Source organism: Cygnus olor, chromosome 1 (assembly GCF_009769625.2).
Source record: "Cygnus olor isolate bCygOlo1 chromosome 1, bCygOlo1.pri.v2, whole genome shotgun sequence".
Taxonomy (NCBI): Eukaryota; Metazoa; Chordata; class Aves; order Anseriformes; family Anatidae; genus Cygnus; species Cygnus olor.
Genome location: NC_049169.1, coordinates 1,509,897 through 1,525,805, shown reverse-complemented (window position 1 = coordinate 1,525,805; position 15,909 = coordinate 1,509,897). Strand labels below are relative to the sequence as shown.

Genomic DNA, 15,909 nt, shown 5'->3' with positions numbered 1-15,909 from the left:
TACACGGTGAAGTTTATCAAGAGCTTCAGCAGCTCTGAAGAGCTCACACTGCTCTCAAGGGACAGCCACAAATTTCTGAGATGCTTTAGGGAGCCTGCACCATCACCTCAGGGAGGTGGTTTCGGTGCTGGTGCCAGGGCCGGCTGTGAGATGGGGGCTACTGCATGGGCGAGGAGGTTTGCCAAGGTACAAAACACTGCCAAGGGCTGTTGTTGCTTGCTGCAAGCACATTTTGCATTTACTAACGGAGATGGAGCTGCAGAGGACACCCGAAGGGGCACAACGCAGTATAGTTTGCTGCAGTCACAGGCCAGGGGATGGATGTCTCCTTTCCAAGCGCATCTTTTGACCGAGTCCTAAAATCTGTGATGCCTCGTAAGGGTCTACCATGCACACAGAAGCACAGCGAACCAACAAGACAAACATGAAGCGCTTGGAGGATTGCACACGGGGTTTTTATTCAGCCAGATGCCGTATCATTACAGCTGTCTCAAGCACACCAAGGATTTCTGAGCTTGCTGTTACAGACAGCTGACTCCCATCTCCGCTTTTAGTGTGCGTTGTCTCGCACATGCTCAATGATTGTCTTCAGACCCAGCCACGTCTCCTCTGCCGTCGGGATAATTTGGCTGGCTGGCAGGAGGAAACCGTAGCGCCCCGTGTCTCGCAGCTCAAAAGCGAATGAGTATTTAATGCCACAATCGTAGCTCCAGTCTATGCTGCCTCCACTGGCTTGGTCTGAAAAAGAAAAGGAGAAAAGGCACAGAGGGTGAATGGGTGATTGATCTGAGCTCTGCTTCCATCCTTTTTATATTTGTGAGGGGCAAGTATTAGGTTTTCCTGTGAAGACTCAGCTCCAAAGTCTGACTGATGGTGTCACTCTACAGAAGCACCCCTCCTTCCAACAGGGAGACACCTTGAGGGGGTGTCCAGAGACTGCTGCCCTGGGACAGCCCGTAGAGGCTCAGAATACCAAAAATACTCACAGATAGTAGAGCAAATGCTCCCCACTGTAAAGGTGGTGCCATAGAGGGACTGGATGGCGTTGGCAGCAGCTTTCCCCAGGGCATTCTGCAGAGATGAGGATAAAGGACGAGTCAGAAAGTAGCCACACTTAATGAGACTAAATGTTAAGATTTCTCCAACCTGAACCATACTCAGGGAAACCTCCAAATTTGTTTACAGCCTGCTTTCACTCCCCATAAAAACAAGTTATGCCAAATCAATCAATTCCTTAATCACTCACACTAGAGACAGCACTCACAGCTTTCCCAGTATTCTGGGGAGGTGACATTGCAGGTGAATTAAATCATAGCCAGTTCCACATCTGATCATCCAGTGTTTCATCTCACCTACTGCCCTTGTCAAGAGAAGGTTCAAAATACACCAGAAAACGCCAGGGCAGTTGGGGACCTTCCAATGCCCAGCAGCCAGCTTTGTGCTCGCTGCAGCTACCTAACGGGTGGTTGTAAACAGAGCCAGGCTCTTCTTGGAGCTTTCGAGCAAAAGGACGAGGGGCAACACCAAACTGCCGCAAGGGAAATGGCGTTTAGGTATTAGGGAAAAAGAAAATCCCCGTGACAATGGGGAAAGTTTGGAACGGGCTCCAAGAAGCTGTGGAATCTGTCCTTCCAAGCAGTCAAAACTCAGCTGGGCAAAGCCCTAGGCAGCCTGATCTGACCTGGAAACTGGTTCTGACACCAAAGCCCGCCTGCTTTGAGCAGAGGGTTAGACCAGAGACCCCCAGAGGTCCCATCCACTTAAATTAAATTATGACAGTGAAATTCATATTCCCTCAAAGATATTATTACAGATGTGATGCTGTCATTAGAGCAGAAAGAAGGATTTCTGGACGAGCAAAGAAATCCAAGAATGGGTGGGGATGGCACAAGTTTGTGTGCGACCAAGACTTCTCTTTTAAAGGCATTGCACTGCACGAGGTCTTTGCTTGCTCTCATGAGCGGTTACTGTTATGGATGGCAGAGTTTATCCCCTTGTTTTTATCCTGATAGCTCACTATAATACTTTAGTATGGAAAGCCAGCTGGACGGAGCAGAGGAAGCTAAAAAAAAAGTCATTATGTCTCACCAGCTCAGCGTAGTCTGCTGGCTGAGTGCATTTATAACCATAGGGGTACATCAGGAGCTGAGAGTAACTGTGGAGGGTGAGGAAAGCCACGACGTTTCCATGGTTCTTAATAAAATTCACAACAGATTTAACTTCCACCTCTGAGTTGGCACTGGGCCCATGGTAAGAGTCGGAACAGGGATTACTACTGGCTCCAGGACCTGTTGGTACAAAGGGGGAACAAAGACAGATCTGTAAGGATTGGTGTTCATGGAAGGTCAAAGCAGATCACCACAAAGCTGGGCTTCCTTAAGACCAGGTCCTTAGTCAAAGGCAAGGTCTTAAGTGCTGATAAACACTAGAACAGCAACAACAGAGCATGAATACTCGAGGGACACAAATTCTGGAAGATACAGATTCCTTCATCTTTTGCTCATTGGCAATTAATTAAAAGGTATCTTCACAAAAGACAGCAACCATCCTATTTGACCATTTTCTTTCTGAATCCCTTATATTAAGGAGATCGCTGGTCCTGTGTAACGGGATCCAGGAGCATGAAAGGAACTTTCTTCTTCCAGCCAGAATCCAGAAACTTTATTCCTACCTCCAAAACCCGCATCCCAGTTCCTGTTTGGATCAACTCCAATACACAGACTGCCTGCATTCTTGGAGCGGGTCTTCCGCCACATGCGATTCTGAAAAAAAAAAAAAAAAGAAACACTATGGAGCAAATCTTCATCCTTGCATTAATGCTGCTACCCAGAAATAGTTGCTGTTCAGCGAGAAGTGTTCCTAGGCACAAGCCTAAGAACATTTCTGATGGGCTGACAGCCAAAATGGGCCAATGGACACAACTGAAGGACTGGTGAATTTGCAGTGAAGGAGAAAGATGGGTTAGACGAGTAATTGGTATCTTTGGCTTCCCAGCTCTTTTGTAACTCCTTCTTACAACATCAGCAAAAGGACTTTCAGAGCCTATTTCTCTTGCAGTCGTTGGCTTGGGAGAGCATGACAGCTTTCTCAATCGGCTTAGATGCGCAACGTGTTTACTCACTGTGGTGTGAGTGAACTCATATCCATCAGGGTTTGCAACTGGCAGCAGGAAAATGTCCATTTTGTTCAGCAGAGAGGTGATGGATGGATTGTTCCCATAGTCGGAAGCAAGCTATGCAGAGGCAATAAGGTACACCGTGATTATCAGCACATTTCTTTCCCACTCATTTATGCTCTAACAACTACGTACAGAGGCAAAGCTGGCTTTCAGAGCAGGCAAACGAGAAACACTAATTACCTACTGGCAATAACTGTTCCTCATTAGACTTGGCGCTTGGAAAGAGCAATGAATCTATTTCACTATTTTATTCCAAAGATAGGAAGTTAATGGAAGAGGGCAACAACATTTTCCCCTGCCTGTCCCTGGACACAGGCCAAGGCTAGCGCTAGGATTGAGGCGGATTAGCCGGGTTGGGAACGTACAGCTGTGCTGCTCTCCTCTGGTGGCTAGGTCATTTTCAACAGAAATAGATGCTCATTTAGCGAGAACTGGAATGTTTGGCACCTTTGTGGAAAGCAGCCAACCACACAGTGTTCCTCTGCATGCGCAGACTGAAATAGAAAACTGACCTTCTCAAAGTCCTTGGTCATTCACAGGGCTATCAGCCCTGGAATCCCCAACAGTTTCACCTGGACTACTGCATTTTGTCTGCTTAAACATCTCCTGGCTGTTTTAACAGTACGCAGCGTTTTTCAATTCTTTGTCTAAATAGTTGCCATACTGTGTCTGGAGTCAACCGTGTTTTAAGAGGGGTGACGGAGAGTTCTCAGAGCAGGCTGACCACGTGCAGGTGCAGTATATTTTTAACTGGAGGCATTCCCAAGGCAAAAGAAAATCAAACGCTGCCAAAGTGACCTTTCTAGCAATCCACATCGCGCTCGCTTGGGTAACCCACTCTCGGGAATGGATGCCAGCATCGATCCAGATTGCAGGACGGTTGCTTCCTCCAGTGCTGAACTGTCAAACAAAAGAAAAAGTTTTAAAACCCTCACTGACCCCTCTTAGGCAAAAACATCCCATATAGACAGGGTGTCTTGGTTTCGGTTGGGATAGAATTAATTTTCCTCCTAGTAGCTGGTAGGCTTCTGTTTTGGATTTAGGATGAGAATAATGCTGATAACACACTGATGGTTTAGGTGTTGCAGAGCAGTGCTTACACTAAGCCAAGGACTTCAGCTTCTCATACCGCCCTGCCAGCAAGGAGGCTGAGGGTGCACAAGAAGCCGGGAGGGGGCAGAACCAGGACAGCTGACCCCAACTGGCCAAAGGGATATCCTATACCATGTGGTGTCATGCTAAACAATTAATATGGGATGGCTGGCCAGAGCGGTGGGGTGTGACTGCTGCTCGGGGACGGCCTGGGCATCAGTGAGTGGTGAGCAACTGCATTGTGCATCACTTGCTTTGTACATTCTATTATTATTATTATCATCACCATCATTAGTACTTTCCTTCCTTTTCTGTCCTATTATACTGTCTTTATCTCAACCCATGAGCTTTTACTTTTTTTTCCCGATTCTCTCCCCCGAGGGTGAGCAAATGGCTGTGTGGTGCTGAGCTGCCTGCCAGATTAAACCCCAACACAAGGATGCTTTGAACTGAGTCGTGCTGTACCTATAATGCATAAGTACATTAGTATATCCATACACATATGTACACTCAGAGTCCAAGATATGCTGTACGACCATACCTTGAGCACATACAAAGGCCGCTTTTCATAGGACTGCCCAATCTGGAGCTTACTGACGATGTTGCTGTACTCAGATGCGAGATTATCCAGTTCCTCATAAATCTGGAATGAAAAGCCATGATAATATTTACACTCCGTTTGTATACAGTGCTGCCCAGACCAACCATAGCATCTGTTGAAATCTATTTTTATCTCCCTTTGTCTTCATTACTGTGGCCTCACCAAAGCCCCACCTCACCTTACGTCAGTGTAGTTGGTGCTGTTCCTAATGTCACAGATATAGAGGGAAACACTGCTATATCATCAAGATTCATTTATTTCAGGAATAAACTCAAAACTCTCTTTAAGTACTTCTGGTAGTACAAATAACTTTTCCTCTGCTCTGCTTGATGGCTACTGGCTTCCTGTATTTTCCTAGATTCATTAATTTCCCAATTTCTTTCGAGGGCCAGAACTGAAAGGTTTTGAGAGAACTCTGTAGGAGTTTATCAAAAAGTATGATCAGCACTTGCCTGTCCCAACACTCTGTGAGGAAGTGTTGGCTCATTGTGTTGACCATGAAGTTAATACATTTAAAAACAAAACTTTACCAGAAGAAGTAAGTGTTTAAACAGGTTGGAGGTGGGTTTTAGCAACCTGGTCTAATGAGAGGAGTCCCTGTCCATGGCAGGGAGGTTGGAACTAGATGATCTTTAAAGTCCCTTCCAATCCAAACCGTTCTCTGATTCTATGAAGACGCCAGAAAGAAAATTTAGATCCTAATATAGGATGTTTGATTGAAGACAACATGAAAAAGGCCAGAAAAAAAAAAAAAAAAAAAAAAAGAATCCTTTTCCCCAAAAGCGAGATCTAAGGAACTCACAGAGCTTAAAGAATGGTAAATGCCATAGTTGAAAGTGTTGCTGCTGCGCTCCATCTGTTGACTGGCGACCATATCTTGCTTTTCTCTGTCAAGAACGGCCTAAAAGAAATAATTCAAATTTTGAGGAAAGCGTGCTTAATTTACAAGCTTCTTTCCAAATGTTTATAAAATAATGAAATGGTGGCTCTGCATACTGGCTCCAGCCACAGTCCCAAACTTCACGCAGCTATGGAGCAAACATGCTTCTGAAGAATTTATCTGTAGTGAAGTGGCAAGAATACTGCAGTTTAAATGGTCAGCATGAAGTTAACACTGGTTAAGATGAACAAGAATAGCATTGGAAAGCTGGAAAAAGTGGCAGTGTTTCTGCTATTTTAGATGCTCTCGTGGGATTACTTTTTAAGAAGAAATGTTGGATTAGCGCCCACAGGGGCAATTTTTCTCTCATATGGTGATGTACAGTTCTTCTGGCTTATGATGCAGAGCCACTCGTAACAGTTTACTGAGTTACGAGTGTCTTAGTGTAGGGATTCCCAAACTTTGCAGTCCAAAAGACCACATGGAATTCTTCAGGGATTATCAGAACAGCCCTGTGGAGCCTATGAGCTTATTAAAGTCACTATCCAACATGGGTTAGGATAGCATCTGCAAAGTGATCTCCACAGTTTCTCAGAACAGAAATGATCCACAGCTTGCCTTTGGAAAATCAGTGACAATCTACAAAAAAATATAGAAAATATAGTCTATTAAAATAAGAGGAGGGCTATAAAGTCTATAAAAATAAGGGGAGGACCTCACAGAAGGCAGACTATAGAACAATACCTCAATTAATGAAGGAGGCTGGACTGTGAACCACTATTTATTTCCACTGTATTTGAAAGCTAATCATGTGCCAGTGGCATTACCTACCTGCAGGTCTTCGATCAGGATTGAGTACTCGATCCTATGGGACTCCAGGAAGATTTTGACTGCTTGGAGGCTGTTAGCAGGGACTCGCACATCCACAGGGAGGGAGAAGGTGGAGGGATTTATCCAGAAATCAAGCTGAAAAGAAAAAGGAAAATGGATTTGGTTTTGGGGAAAGTGTGCTTTGCAAACAGCTTTCCTAAAGCTTTAGAAACATCAGTTTCTCCCAAATTTAACAACTTCTGCAGTGTTCCCCAGCACATTCCATCCTGTAGCTTGGCCTCCCTCTCCTCAACCTTGTATCAGGTAACATGACAAATTCTCACATACACAAAAAAATGAAGATCCAGCAGATTAGAGTCAGCATTTTCACTGACTTCAGAGCTCCAGCAATGTAAGCAAGAGGAAATTTCAGTCTTCTATGGTGATTATTTTACTATTCACCTTTTTACATGTAGTAGTTTCAAGAAAAGCTCCATATTACTTTATATGACAATATGAAACCCATTACTTTTATTTCTCCTTTGGTAGAGCTTTTCTAAATTTTAGTTTCTATGCTATTCAAAACAATATTTTTAAAAGAAAGTGATAATAAAAATTCTCACCAATAACAATAACAACAGTAATAACATAGAACTTTCTAACATTTTCCTGTTTCAATAGAAGTCAGACTAATTTATTAAAATTCTTCCCATTGTTCTGGGAGACAGGTACAAAAGTATTAGCATCCCCCTTTTAACAACAAGGTTTTTGATCCTAAGAATAAGAGCAGACCAGCTCAAATACGACTGTAAACCCAGTGGGAAGCAAATTTGAGTGCAGGCATTCCTGACCATTAGGCTAGTACTAGAATCTGTAGATCAAAAACCAAATATTCAGACAGTATGTCTATCTATGACAGCTGCCACGTTATGGTATGACCCTTCCAAATTCAAGGCAAAGTCCTACCAGGATAAGTCCTACCCCAGTCTGAAATGTTAAAAAATGCCGCTGTGATAATAACGTACCTGAAGGTGTTCCAGCGTTTCCAAAAACTGTAACTTCCTAACTTGTTCCTCATTTTTTGTCTTGATTCGGAGAACCTGGTGCCTGCAATAAAAGAACTAGCTGGCTATTGAGATTATGAATTTGGAGAGTAGTTACTTGCATGAGATCAGCCAATACGGACTTCTTTAATGCAGTTGACTTAGTGCTACCCAAGAATTTAATCAACAACCTGCAGAGCCAGCCTGGTATACGTGCACTAGATTAGTAACTAGTTAAATGGCAATGTTTAAGATTTCATCATGAGCAAGACATCAAGTGAATGAGTTTTAAATTGGTTACAAGGATTAACACTACATCTATTATTCTTTGTCAAGGATTTGCAAAAAAAATTGAGTTTGTGAATGATGAAATGATGGTAACAAGGGGCAACATCTCCACACCCTGCTCTGAGCAGGAAAGTGGACTAAAGACCTCTGGAGGGCCCTTCCAACCAATGTTTTTTATGAAATAGCAAAAGGATCTACGAACAAGTGTACACAATGTTTGTAGGACAGCAGATCTTATTCTGGAGAGTCAGTGGGGATTCTGAAGGAAACCTGAGAGCCACGGTGAATAATCAACCACAAGCAAAGCCTGGGATTGATGCCACGGCCAAAAGTGCCGATGTGCTCCTTAGCTTTAGCACCCGAGGACTACTGAAAGAGAGCAGTGTAAATGCTGCATTTGCAAGTGGCATATGGCGATGTGTTTGTTTTCACTCTCTTCTTCCCCAGGCATCTGCCTTTGGCCACTGTGGGAGGCAGACCAACATCCACAGAGTCCCATCTCCCAACCTGGCTCAGCTGCTCTGTTGGCATCCAGTGCAAGCAGTACTGAAAAATGGAGATGACTCAGAGCAAATCGACACAAATGATTGCAGAACTGGAAATCACATCTTAAGGCACAGTAAACAAGGGACTTAACATAGGAGCTCAGTTATTCACTGGTGTGGCCTCAGCTGCTGAGAAATGTTCTTTAATACCAGGTTCCTTGGTCTGGCCAACTGAGGTGTAAAATTCTTTTGTTGGACCAGCTTAAACCAACATTGAAGGTACTTTACCATGTTAACTTATTATCGGATTCTCCACCACCATAAGCTTTATTTTGGATTGGATTCTTCTCTGAAGAGGAGATGAGGTTCATTAACCACAGCTACTGGAGGTGACTGAGGAATGAATTCATGAGAACCCAGTCTACGATATGGCAGAGACCAGATTGAAAGACCGCAATAGTTTCTTCTGATCTTAACAAACCCCAGAATTTTAGTAAATTTAGTATACTATTCTACTTATTCTTAATCCTTACATTTTAATATACTATTTGCTCACTGGAATCTAGTGTTCACTAGGTTTTTTATTATTTTCTATTAAGGTTCTTATATGGTCAGTAAGGCTGTGAGGAAATACACCAGAAGGAGATTGTTCTGCTATGAAACATACACGTAAACTTTTAGGATATAATGGCTGGAAATACAGAGTCAGGTCAATTAGAAAGGCTCTGAAGAGGATTAAACATTTAAAGAGAAATATGAATCTTCAAAAACACAATGGGAAGCCATTGACCTGTCAGATCTGAAGGCAGGTTCTGATCTTCTGGCTCTGGTCTGTGCTGGACCAGATCTGTCAAGCTCTCAAGCTTTGCAGTGTGTTAAGCTTCAGATCTAGGCTTGAGACCACTCCCTACCTAGCAGCAAAGCTGAAACAAACCCTTGGGTAAATACAGGAGCTCAACTCTGCAGCTACACCCTTCTCTTTGGACATCCCAGATGAAACTAAAGAGAGAGATTCCTTCAAACACTGGAGAACCAAAGCCATGAGAGAAGTCAGTCATAAAAAGCAAAGAATGTGCCCCAAGCAGATTTTTTAAGGTTAAGATAATGAAAAAGAACAACTGGAAAATGCAGTCTTGAAGGTCTCGAAGTGAAAGGTCGTACACAAAAGCATGACTCACCCAACAAAAGTTTCCAGGCATAAGGCAGCCCCAAAGAGGGCACTGAAGATCAAAATCAGCTTCATGTTTGATATGAAGAGCAACTCAATCTAGCAAAGGTGAATTTATAGAGGACTTATTAAGAATCCCTTCTTCAGACAAAACACATCTGCATTCCATGTGACTAAATTCTCACATGTATCAGCATTTCAAGGTAACCAACAGCTTGAAGGCTGATTTCACCTCCAAAAAATATTTTCCAGTGATCTGGAAATTCCTGAATTTCTATTCAAACCTGTAACAAGAATTGTTTTCAAAGCTTTGCCCACAGAACATTTTAGTGACCTGGTAAACATTTTTCTGCTAGGTAGAGGGGAATAGAGTCAAACTGAATGGTATCCCAGCTCTCACTGGGATGGAGCTCTACCAGTAGTTTCTTGCTCGTGTTTTTTTTCTCCTACAATTGGTTTCTAGTAGCCTACTCCTTGATATAGAGTCAGCTAGCGGAAAGCTCTCACTCAAGCAAAAATACACAAATCGAGCAATTATTTTGAAGGATGAACTCCAGATTCTGCCTGCTATACAACAAGTTGTCTCTGGTAGACTGGGCCCAGACAATGCTATAAATTTTCTCTTATGTATAAGTTACACATTTCTAGGTGTAAGCCAGACAGTTTAAATATATCTTTATTGAAATTACTAGCATCCCTCAGTCCTCAGTTGGGGTGGTTTCATACAAATCCAGCCAGCCTTGCCAGTGCTTCAAGCAAATTAAAGATGTAGCAAGCTTCACGTGAAAACTGTACAACAGGAGCAGAAGCAAAGCCATGGGTGAACAGGAACACAGGAGCTCAACTTTGGACAACCTTGCTAGACATCTCTTCCAAGGAAGAATTCTTCTCAGGAGGAGGTGACTTGGGTTTAAAGAAGTGCTGGAACAGCCACTGCTGGGTCCACACAGCTCTACAACGCCTGCAGTGCTGTTTGCTGATCCTGTAGCTCTGCGTGTCCCTTTGTTCTTGTGTTGCATGCTGCCTATGCCTCACGTTACAGGGGATGGCCTACATCTCATTTGCCTTCCACACAGGTGCCCAGGTATCTGAATTGTTGCTTTCCACACCGAAGGAGTAACGGTGACAGGCGCTCTCCTGGCTGATCTTTGGGAACTTCTTCTCTCGCCTTTGGTCACAGGAACACCCAGCTGCGGTTGTTCCAGAATGACGGTAGAGCCGTAGGGCTGTTGGATGCACTTTTCCTTCATCCCATTAAAAATGTTACTAAGGAAGAGCCAGGTGTTGAACCTGCTGCAATATGTGCAGATAGGGCTCCTGGGAACTAATATGGGAGAGAACGGAGACAGTTCAGCTACTCCGTAATCAGCCTCAGGCTTCCCCTCCCAGGAGCCACACCTTCCACTCCGAAAATCTAGGTGAAGGGCTGAGGGAAGGAAATGGCTGACAATCCTCAGCAGAAGGTGTTACTACAGACCTCACCCACATAATATTCTCTCTAAATATTCATCAGCACCTCCCTGAGGAGCTTCCCCCGGCTTCCACTTCCACCCTGCCCCTCTGGAGCTGGGGCAGTGGCTCCTTCTCAGCCGATTCCAAGTGAGTCTCTGCTAAGGGCAGGCCCTGTTTTTTTGGGAACAAAGGGAGCTTCTGGCAGGGACTCTGCCTGTTTTGACAGGTGGGAATTAGTCATCCTGCAGTGGCTGTATCTTGGGGGCACGCTGTGGAGAACATACGCTCTGCGAGGAGAGAAGGTGTGTTGCTGTGAGTCCTCAGGTCTTTGAGGTTTAACCTAACCCCGTCCTTGGGAAATAAACAGATATCTCCGCTCCCCTCAAAGTAAATCAGGTAACGTGAGTTTCTCCTAAAAGACAGGATCCACCACGAGAATTTCCTGCTTCTAGCACTACAATAATGCTGGTGGGAGACAAATTCAAACTGTAGCTTACAGCCTTCAAAATGTCTTAAAGAACTGTTAGATTGTCCACACCATCTCCTGTGGATTCACTCTTTGAAAACAGGAAGGAGGGACTTAATTGAGGGCAAAATTACGGCTTGCTTCATTATTCATGCTATATCCTGCATGGACTTACACGCTGCCAAGAGATCCCGCCAAACATTATGTCAGGGCCCAGGGTACACCAACAAGCTCCAAATGCCATGACCAGCCTCATTTAGGGCCTCCACCCACTGCATTTTAGGAGCTGCATTTAAGCCCAAACCTTTGCACCCTTTCCTAACTCCTGCTGAAGGAATCAGGGAATATGGTGCTGCAGAAGCCTGCGGCACTGCGTCCTCCCACTGCAGCCATGCGGTCCTGCAGGGTTTGGAGGTAAGCCTTGAACCACAGGGGAAGTCCTGTGGGCAGAATCCTGCACAGGCTGAAAGTCAGCCTCGTAGCGCTCCGCTCAGGTTTCAAAACACCTGAGCAAATTAGGGAGCAGCAGGAGAAGGGGTGTACCACAAGAATGAGCCAGAAGCCCAAGGTGACAGCAAGGCAGGCAGGGTAGAGAGCTCACCGCAAGCTGCATGGCCCCACAGGACCCAAACACGAGGAGCAAAACAGGTCTGGTGACACTGACCAGGGAGAGCCGCACTCCAGATCCCAGATAAGTCCGCAGCTGCAAGGCAGGTCCAAGGCCAGGCCGGGATGTCACGAAGTTCAAACCCAAGGACACCGTGCACCAACAGCAGAGCTCAAACAGGGCCCAAATCAAATGGCCTCAGCTTAAATGCAGCTCCCGGGTCAATGGGCGGAGGGTGCATGGGTGGGGGCCCCACACGAGGCCGGTCTGGGCCCTGGCACATTCACCCGTCAGGGTGGGACGTCTGAGCGCAGTCCCAAGAGGATGCGGTCTCACACGGTGAATCACGAACACCGCGGTAACACGTTAATAACCGAAAGGTTGAACGTATCTCATCCGACCAAAGTTTGCCTCCTTACAGTTGCCTTACAAAGTTTGTCTGTGCTGTCTTTGATACAGGACCGGAATGGGCATAACCCCTCCTGCCAACCAGAAAGGCCTCAAAAGACATCACGCTTAGGTGGAGTCGCTCCTTTTTGTAAAGATTGTCCCCTCTGTTGTTATCCCTATTTGGTAAAGGTTCTTGCGACCACGATGCAGCATAGTGGTCTCTCCTGTCACACGGGAAGGGCTGGGGCTGAAAAGGAAGAGGCAGCCTCTGTCCTCAGAGTATGTCTGAGCCCGAGCCCATGTCCTGTGACCCCGTCCATGCCTGTCACCCGTCCTGTCCTGGTCTGTGCTTCAAAACAATGGCAATTCAGTGAGGAGGGGGACTGGGAAGGGGAGACGACCAGCGCTGGAGTGAGCTCTTCTTGTGCTCCTTGTGCCCCATGTGTCCCCCCTGCCTTCTCCACATACCTCTGGCTCTCTCACAGGGGTATTTTCTACATAACTTTTTTGAACCCTAGGCATAAATTTACAAAACTTATCTTTACCTTTGGAATTAGTCTCCCTTTTGTCAGAACATAACCATTTATCTTGAGCTTTCTGGAGGATCTGCTGTAGGAAAATAACATACAGTACAGATTTTGTTACTTACAACAATGTATAAACACCACTTCCTTAATAGCTAAGGGGAAATATACATAATGCTAATTCTTACGGCGTGTGCAAGCTTGTGAGAATGGCAGTTGCGACGGTCCTGGGACATGAGACTGAGTGGTGTTTGCACAGCTACAGCACAGGGAGCGGTGCCAGATCCTGCCCTGCTGCCCTGCTGCTGTGCCACAGCATGAGCCAGAGGAAAATGCTGCCAGGAGGGGAGCCTCATGTCCTTGGCCTTTCTGCTGAGTCTCCCAACAAGACCGCAGTCCTTGGAAATCCAACGCATGTTACATATAGACATTTTTCTTTTGTCATTACCTCGAGTTAGACCTGCAGCACCAGCACGGCAAAGGGCTCCATCTGCAACTCATCTCCTGGACGATCAAAGTTAATCCCATGCAATTGGCTATAATGCAATTCACTTTGGATTACTGCTAAGAGAACTATTATTTCTGTAAGTCGATTATTTAGGCATTCCTAATCCATAAGGCACCTTAGCAATGCCCTGGATAAGGAATGAGTAGGGATTTAAGTATGTGGCTCACCATTTGTAGACATCACTGGAATCATTTTAGGACCAGAACGTTAATTTTGATCTTTCTGGAAGATTTGCAGCTATATGCCAATGTAATAACACTGATTGCAGTGAAGCTACTTATTCCCAACTTAAATTTCTTCAAATCAGGAAACCAAGGCCTTCAACTTTGCAGGGTTCCCCGGATTTCGTGTGTCTGAGTCACAGAGCACCATATATTCCATCGGATCCTGTTGTGGCTTTGCATTTTAGGACACCAAGCACATGTGTGAATTGTAACTAGTAATAACAAGAGGATGGGAAGGGTACTGGGAGAGATACAATCAGTTACTTGTACCTGCAGATTAAAGACCAGTTCTAACAGTGACATCATCCCCTGAGTGAGATAGTTACAAATAATAATAACAACTTCCCAGGCTGTGAAAGCCTTTTAAGCAGGGAAGTTTTGTACTAGGCCCACAATAAGCTTCTGCTAAGAACCAGCAGATGTCAGCATAAAACACAAAATTAAATATCTTATGGAGTGTAAGCAGAGCAGACAAGACAGGTAATCAAAATGCCACTGCAGCACCAAGGCAATATGTTCCCTCCAATCCCCCCAAAGCCTTCTTCATCATATTTCCTGTCATCTGGTTTCTGACTGGTGCCAGACAGCAAGAAGTCATTTTGCCAATACCACAAAAGACAGGAAAAAGGGTTTGCCATGGAGCCTCGTTGCTGGATGCAGGATCCAGCATTGCCCCTTCTCCGAGGGAACAGCATTTCTGTGTTCAGAGCAACCCCTTGTCCAAATGACAATCTCAGGAACCCCTGGTCAGGAAACACTCGCAGGGATGACAGCGTTGCAAAAGTTGCCTCTTTTGTGCCTGTTAAGTCTGTCAGCTCTGATCTGGTCTCTCTGATCTGGCTCTCAAGTCCTGTTAGCATGCAGCATGCAGTGTTCGGGGGCTGTTGGGTGAGATTCATCTCATCTCTCTCTTGCGGTGTCAGAGCTGGGAAGCACTATTTTTCAAGACTGTTTTTCCTCTGTAATTATGAAGAAGGAGACACATGCAGCCATTCACTGCATCCTCAAGCAGCCGTTTGATTTTGGAAGGCTAAATTTGACTTTTAACAGCCCCTCAATATTACCTCCATTTTATGCCTTTCAGGCTTTCATCTTCTTGCTTAGGAAATGAGTCAAAGAGCAAGAGAGCTTTCAGACCAGCTGAGATTGTCTATTGGCATGGATCTAAAAAAAAAACCAACTCTCAACCTGTTTGGGCACAACACCTCCCACCAGCCCAGGCTGCCCCCAGCCCCATCCAGCCTGGCCTTGGGCACTGCCAGGGATGGGGCATTCACAACTTCCCTGGGCAGCCTTTTCCAGTGCCTCACTACCCTTGGAGTAAAGAATTTCTTCTTTATATCTAATCTAAATCTCCCCTTTTTTAGTTTCAAGCCATTACTCCTTGTCCTATCCCTACACCCCCTGACGAAGAGTCCATCCCCAGCTTTCCTGCAGCCCCCTTTAGGTACGGGAAGGCTGCTGTAAGGTCTCCCCAGAGCCTTCTCAACACCATGACAATGCTGTGTCATTTTCCATCCAGTCCTATGAGTCGAGCATGCCACCCAAAGCCATCCTGTCAAACAGGGATACCTTTACCTCAGGTAATACCTTCTGGATGCATCAATTCACCACAAAATTCACCCAGCCCTCTTCATTTACAGCACTTCGGGTCAGAAATACGAAGTTATGCCCCCGCAGTGCACAACCAGAGCCAGTCTCTTTAAGTTTTTATTGCACCGTGCAGCGTGCGGTCAGATATACATCAGTGTGTCACCGACTGGTCGGGCCGTACAAATCACACGGCAATGTATGACTCTGCACTACTGCAGCAGCACATGGAGGCAGCGAGTTCACACACACCCGCACACCCTGAGACATTTTCACACACACAATTTTCACACCTCGCACACATACACACAACTTTCACACCTCTCACACCCACCCACCCATTTTCACACCTCGCCCACACACTCACACACACCCACAGACATTTTCACACCTCATGCATGTGCGCACACACACACAGACAGTGAAACACAAAAAGCAACATAACTTTCTAAGACTCATTTTGGAGAATTATGAAAATAGGTATTCTTTATTAACAGGTTTGGTTACGTGAGGGATAATTCCACTGAACACGTACACCTAAGTAAGACATACTTATTTATGGTACGGTGATACACATATTAATGTGATTTCCAAGAAAGGGCA

At 45.2% G+C, this 15,909-nt stretch overlaps 1 protein-coding gene across 2 annotated transcripts; it reads right to left on the bottom strand.

The window, feature by feature from the left end:
• Positions 1 to 439: 439 nt before the first annotated feature.
• On the bottom strand, positions 440 to 14,005 carry LOC121064299 (carboxypeptidase A2-like). 2 transcript variants are annotated; one of them, XM_040545563.1, is made up of 12 exons: positions 13,006 to 14,005; positions 9,556 to 9,644; positions 7,587 to 7,668; positions 6,583 to 6,717; positions 5,674 to 5,772; positions 4,812 to 4,913; positions 3,977 to 4,078; positions 3,122 to 3,232; positions 2,672 to 2,762; positions 2,089 to 2,288; positions 987 to 1,071; positions 440 to 738 (listed from the first exon to the last, which is right to left on the bottom strand). In XM_040545563.1, exons 1-12 carry the CDS (start codon positions 13,084 to 13,086, stop codon positions 551 to 553), a joined length of 1,365 nt encoding a protein of 454 aa, XP_040401497.1. In that variant the 5' UTR covers positions 13,087 to 14,005; the 3' UTR covers positions 440 to 550. The 2 variants fall into 2 exon arrangements, with proteins under 2 accessions (XP_040401497.1, XP_040401505.1); XM_040545571.1 differs by lacking the exon at positions 13,006 to 14,005 and adding an exon at positions 12,128 to 12,603.
• Positions 14,006 to 15,909: the final 1,904 nt, after the last annotated feature.